The sequence below is a fragment of the Danio rerio genome, chromosome 19 (genome assembly GCF_049306965.1).
Source record: "Danio rerio strain Tuebingen ecotype United States chromosome 19, GRCz12tu, whole genome shotgun sequence".
NCBI lineage: Eukaryota > Metazoa > Chordata > Actinopteri > Cypriniformes > Danionidae > Danio > Danio rerio.
In genome coordinates, this window is record NC_133194.1 from 502,501 (window position 1) to 509,097 (window position 6,597).

General features: G+C 35.0%; 2 protein-coding genes across 6 annotated transcripts in view; one reads left to right on the forward strand and one right to left on the reverse strand.

Annotated features, from left to right (window-relative positions):
- The window catches only part of golph3l (golgi phosphoprotein 3-like), a 12,283-nt gene extending 10,297 nt beyond the window's left edge, over window positions 1–1,986 (reverse strand). For 3 of the 4 annotated variants that reach the window (XR_012394695.1, XR_012394696.1, XM_068215172.2), the window contains exon 1: window positions 1–3. This exon is cut by the window's left edge. The gene's annotated coding sequence lies outside the window, so the exon portion shown is untranslated. Of the gene's footprint in view, window positions 4–1,369 lie in introns of those variants that run through there. The other variant, XM_073931028.1, reaches the window with a different exon arrangement.
- Window positions 1,631–6,003, forward strand: ensaa (endosulfine alpha a). Of its 2 annotated transcripts, none has more exons than XM_005159315.5 (3): window positions 1,631–1,817; window positions 2,752–2,874; window positions 3,594–6,003. In XM_005159315.5, the coding sequence occupies exons 1-3, from the start codon at window positions 1,770–1,772 to the stop codon at window positions 3,762–3,764; spliced, it is 342 nt and encodes a 113-aa protein (XP_005159372.1). In that variant the 5' UTR covers window positions 1,631–1,769; the 3' UTR covers window positions 3,765–6,003. The 2 variants fall into 2 exon arrangements, with proteins under 2 accessions (XP_005159372.1, NP_001038649.1); NM_001045184.1 differs by having other exon boundaries at window positions 1,770–1,817; window positions 2,719–2,874; window positions 3,594–3,764.
- Window positions 6,004–6,597: the final 594 nt, after the last annotated feature.

Consider the following 6,597-nt stretch of genomic DNA (forward strand, 5'->3'; position numbering starts at 1 on the left):
TGCAAGGCTCACCTGCGGACACGCCTATTTCTATCCATCCAATCAGGATGCGCTTAAGCGTCTCTATGCCTGCGTCACCCGGATCCAGGATCCATTTACACACCTTTAAAATTGAGATTACCGTGTCTCCTATTTGCATAAAACGTATCAAAAAGTGATACAATAGATATAATGTGTATTTATCATAGTGCACGTAGGCCTACAACGAAATTTAAGTTTTATAAATATAAAATAAATTAAAACATAATACATTTCATTTCATATTTGCACTTCTGGCTAGATGCTAAATGTATTGTATTAAGAAAGAGATTAATATTTGAACATATTATTTATAAAATTGTTTACTTATAAAATGCATATTTATATTATAATAATTAATTTGGAGGACAAAAAACAGTAAATAAATAAATACGCAAATAAACAAATAAATGAATACATAAATCTACAAATTCCTGCATAAATAATAAATTAATAATTTTTTTTTAAATAAATAAATAAATACGCAAATAATTTTATTTTTTATTTATTTATTTTATTTATCAATTAATTTATCAATTTATTTGCATATTATTTGTTTTGTTTGTTTTTGCAGGTTCTGTCCTCCATAGAAACCTGCAAAAACAATTAATAAATAAATATGCAAATAAATAAATAAACGAGTAAATAATTTTATAAATACATGCATAAATAAAACATTAAAGGAAAAACCTAACTAACTAAATAATTAAGTAAATAAATCCATATATTTCTTTATAAATAAAGCATTAAATAAATAAATACACAAATTAATAAATAAATGAGTAAATAAATCTATAAATCCCTGCATAGATAAAACAATAAATAAATAAATAAATAAATATCCAAATGAATGAATACATAAATAAATAATTAATTCCATCAACCCCTGATTAAATAAAACAATAAATAAATACGCAAGTGAATACATAAATGATTAAATAAATTCATAAATCCCTGCATAAATAAAAAAAGCAATAAAAAAATTCGCAAATAAATAGAAAAATTCAAATTCCTGCATAAATAAATACATATAATTAATCCATTCTCTTCTCTGTTTTCGTTATATTTAAATTTGATCTTATAACATTAAAAATCACTTTTCATTGTCTATTTTATCTTTAAAAAGTTAATTTGACCTTCTAATAAATCTATAAATCTCTGAATAAAACACTAATTATTGTTGATTTTTCTCTACTTCTAATGTGTACTATCTAAAAAAATTATGTAAATGTCACACTTTTCCACCAGTGTTTTGTATAGTTATTAAAACACGAACGTGTATTTTGAAAGCTCTAATAAAAACAAAAATATACAAATAAACAAACAAATAAATAAATAAATAAATACGTACATAAATAAATCCTTTGACCAACAGCTCCCTCTGGCGGCGGTTAGCAGGTAAAGCGCATTTAACTGACACCTTTCTGTCCCAAAGCAGCTCACAAGAACTGTTGATGAGTTAGTAATTTTTATATTTGTACATGTTTAGTCAGATGAGGCCTGCGTTTAAAGCAGTTTAAACAACCATTTATTATGAACAAGGTGCGTTATGTAATCAGACTGCGTTGTCACTGGCCGCCTTCACTCTGACCCCGCCCACCCTGATAACGTCAGATGCGTCATTCGCCATTTTGCTGTTAAGGGAATAATATTGCTCCATTCATACTGCAATTTCCGCTGTTTCTGCACCGAAATCGCGTTATTATTGAGGGAGGAGCGGCTTTATTTCCAGCGTTTGTGCTGCGGAAATCATGTCAGAGAATCCGGATGATCTGGAGCTCGAGTCTGAAGAGAAGCAGGTACCGTTACTGTGATAAATGAGGGGGGAACACAAACGCGACACGCTTTAGCGATAAACATTCAATTTAAAACCGTGATGTAAATGGAGATTTGCTGTTGTGTAAGGAATAAAAAGAGTCGTGATTTAACAGGTCCCGAGTGTCACTCGCGGAGATCACGCCCACGCTCAGAGGAGATTCTCGCTCTGATTGGTGGATCAGTCTGTCAGTCAAACAGATTGTGAATTCCCATTGGTTGGCGTTTGTTGTTATGCTGCATACACGTTCCCTCTATTGTTTAGTGTTGATATTGTTGGATTTTAGACTCTGCAGGTGAACACTAGTGTAAAGAAATAACTAATATTAACCACAACGTAGTTCTACAGTTAATCATTTACATTACAAAACGCTTTTGTAATATGCATTTTTGAAAATGTTTTCATATTAAAATATGCATTTCAATAACTTTCTAGCACAGAAAACTGAACACTGAATGAAGTATGGTTCAAAATGAATGTTTATATATTTATTTTGACACATTAGAGGGGATTTTGGGAATGTTTTATACCTCCATAATTTAGAAAATGCCTAGAACTGACAGAAAAACACTATTTTTGTCAAACAAAATGTAGTATATAACCAGGAAAATGATGTATGAATATATGTGCTTATGTTATAATGTTCAGAATTTAGATTTGAATAAATCTGTAAAGCCGTATATTTATAGTTCAGTGCATTTTTGGGAAAATATGCATTGTAGTGCTGTGAAATCAACAGTAGCTTTATATGATGCATGAATGCATGAAAGATGTGTCTTACAATAATATGTTTAGAAAATTAACAGTGTTTTAAGCCCTCATAGACCTGCACGTAAATACACACATATGGATGAATCTGATTTATGATTCCATATATCATACAGTGTGAACTGAAGAGCGGATGTGTGTATTTACAGGATTCTCCAGAAAAGACCTGTAACCCCATACTGTCCGAAGAGGCCAAACTGAAGGCCAAATATCCAAGTCTGGGACACAAACCCGGCGGTTCAGACTTTCTGATGAAGAGACTACAGAAAGGAGTGAGGACATGATTTAGCAAAGTTGTAAATAAAGATTATAGGAGCAAATTTGACCTTCATACGTCAACATTTGATGTCTAATCCAGTATTACTATCAGTTTGATTGTATGTTAATGTGAATTTTGCTTTCGTTTTCGTTTGTCTAACATTAGTTTGTTTAATATTTTAACTAAAGTGTGCATTCAAAAATGCAAATGTGGCTTGTTTTAGATTGTAATTTTAATTTTAGTTTGACTAAACATTTAAAAACTTTAAAAACGAAAAGGCTTTTTATTAGCTTTAAATGTCCACGTTTATCATAATGTTATATCATAATGAGAAATGCTGTATTAATTAAGCGTTCATTCACAGCATCTTCTCTAGAGAAGTGAAGAAACATATGAATAAGAACATGTGAATATAAAAGCAACTCATGATTCTGTGATGCTAAAGCATTATTGATGTAAACAGCAGTGTTCTGCAATACATTACAAACACTACATTACATTATGAGCAATATTTAGTTTTTGAATGCAAGTAACACGGACATTATTCAGGCCAGTATATTTCAGGCCACTTAATATAAAGTGTGACTGAATTTTCATCTGATTTCTGCTTTTTAATGTCATAAATTTGGCTTTCTATGGCATCTTGTGACTTAAATAAACAGTCTGTGATGCTAAAAATCACAGGTAAAATCTAAATATTAATGATGTGAAACGGTCCTGTCTTGTGTCCAGCAAAAGTACTTTGATTCGGGCGATTATAACATGGCGAAGGCGAAGATGAAGAGCAAACACGTGGTGCAGAGCGCAGCCGAGAAGAGTCTGGTGACCGGAGACCACATTCCCACACCACAGGACCTTCCTCAGAGGAAAAACACCATCCTCACCAGCAAACTGGCCGGATAAACACACACACACATATACACACACATATTTAAACTCAGACACAAACACACACACACACACACATTTATATATATATATACACACACACACACACACACAGATACAAACAAGCACAAACATACACATGTACACATAGACAGACACATGCACAGAAACACACACAGACACACACACACACGTGAACTTAGACACAAATGCACACACAGAGAGAGACAAACACACAAACATATACTGTAAACACACATATATATATATACAAAAACACATAGACATATACACACACAGACAAACAGAGACACACACTTTTAAACACAGATACAGACAAGCACAGACATATACACACACTCACACATACACACAGACAGACACATATACACACACACAGAGATAAACATACACACAGGCACAATACACAGACAGACACAGATACAAACATATACACAGACACAAGCATGCACATACACACACACAGACGTATACACACACAAACACACACACACACACACACACACACATATATATGTTGATTTTGGTGGTTAATGAGGATTCTTAATGTGAATTGTCACTAGATTATAGATATCCTGAACATGAACATCTGCAACACTTCATTTTCATCTCACAGACCTTTAAGCATTTTGAATTAGGAGGACAGAAAGGCGTGTCCTCATAAACCACCTCTACATTGTAATAGCTACAGGCCACACCCTTGTCATTTTATGTATGTGTGTCCTCGTAAACCACCAAAACCAGCACACACACACACTTAAACACACACTGTAGATATGCATCAGTCGGGGTGTGTAGGGCTGGGCGCTGTGACGATATTCATCCTGAATGAGCCAACCATGAAACATGATGCAGAAACACACACACACACACACACACAGTCCGCCAACACACTGCTGCTCAGGCATTCACTGCTCATCAAGGCTGATCAGAGTACAGTAAAAATACAGACAAATTATCAAATATTATTATGATTTAGGGCGTCACAGTGGCTTAGTGATGTCACACAGTGGCCTCACAGCAAGAATGTCGCTGGTTTGAGTCTCGGCTGGGTCAGTTGGTGTTTCTGTGTGGAGTTTGCATGTTCTCCCCGTGTTGGTGTGGGTTTCCTCCGGGTGCTCCGGTTTATTCCACAGTCCAAACACATCCGCTATAGGGGAACTGATCAACTACACTGGCCGTAGTGTGTGAATGAGTGTGTATGGGTGTTTCAAAGTACTGGGTTGCAGCTGGAAGGGCATCTGCTGTGTAAAACTATGCTGCAATAATTGGCAGTTCATTCCGCAGTGATAAATATGTCAAAGAAAAATGAATGAATGAATGATTTGAGCTTGACGGTGATATTTCTCTCTCATTATAGTTGTTTTCTTCTTGTTTTTTTCCAGACAAAAGTGTTTACTTTGCTGGATGATGTCATACTGTGATATATATTATTACCTGAAAGCTTATGTAAGATTCTGGTCATATCGCCCATCCCTACAGGACTCCACATCACACACACACACTCTCTCTCTCTCTCTCTTTATGTGCTTTGCTGTACTGTGTGGATCTGAACACACACCTTTATGAACTGAAAAAGCACATGAAGGAATCACACACACACACAAAACACACATAAACACATTCATACTGACACACACACACAGAAGCACATATTTAAACTGACACACACACACACACACACACTCCCGCTGCTGGTCTTGTTAAAGCTGCTAAATCACTGGACTGGACAAGTCTCCTGTAAATAATGTCTGTTCCTCCTCCCTCATCACAGCATCATTCCAACACTGCATTACTCAGTTATTCATCTTTATTACTCATTTCACTGTATGATGATGTTCAGGTCTTTAAATCATGTTTAAAAATGTGCTGAGTTTTATTCAAATCTACAAACATGAAAACTCTCCCTGATGCACAAACACCACGTTAACATATAAATGATGTACTATATTATATAAATCATGATCAATAGACATAAATAAATCAGCACACATCGACTTCAAACAGTCTTATAGTTACAGTGTAATAATATAAAACGCTCTTGATGGTCCTAACTTTATTTTCTGTACACAGAATATAGTGTTATTTTGATTCTGAAGCTGCAGGAAGATGTAAATGTATTAATATTCATGACTGGACGTGACATTAATATATGTTTATGATCTAGAAACTGGAATATTGGAGCAGAGAATTTTATGCTAGTATTTTAAATAAACTTTTACATCACGTTTAACTGCTCTGAGGTCTCCTTTGCTCGTGTGATTATCACAACATTCTTGTGTATGACATATATGTATGTCACTCTTATATCTCAATAAGGAAGGGTTATTGCATATAAAGGTAGCAATACGTAAATAAAATACATAGACTTACCAAGGGTGGCGCAGTGGTTAGCCTAGTGGCCTTAGAGCAAGAAGGTCTCTGGTTTGAGACCTGGCTGGGTCAGGAGTTTGCATGTTCTCCCCGTGTTGGCGTGGGTTTCCTCTGGGTGCTCCGGTTTCTTGCACAGTCCAAACACATGCGCTATAGGGGAACTGATCAACTACACTAGTAGTAGTGTATGAGTGTGTGAATTAGTGTGTATGTGTGCTTCCCAATACTGGGTTGCAGCTGAAAGGGCATCCGTTGTGTAAAATGTTTGCTGGAATCATAGGCGATTCATTCCACTGCAGCGACCTCTGATTAATAAAGGGACTAAGCATACTAGTAAATATTTTAGTTTATAAACAACTGCGTGTGTGTGTGTGTGTGTGTGTGTGTGTGGGTGTGTGTGTGTGTGTGTGTCCACTAGAGGCCGCTATTGACAATTATATTCATTTTATTTTTA

Excerpts from the sequence above, each read along its gene's own strand:
- ensaa (NM_001045184.1), top strand. The coding sequence starts at position 1,770 with ATGTCAGAGAATCCGGATGATCTGGAGCTCGAGTCTGAAGAGAAGCAG. Across the intron at positions 1,818-2,718 it reads TCGAGTCTGAAGAGAAGCAG|TGTGAACTGAAGAGCGGATG; the intron begins GTACCGTTACTG and ends TATATCATACAG. Across the intron at positions 2,875-3,593 it reads TGAAGAGACTACAGAAAGGA|CAAAAGTACTTTGATTCGGG; the intron begins GTGAGGACATGA and ends TCTTGTGTCCAG.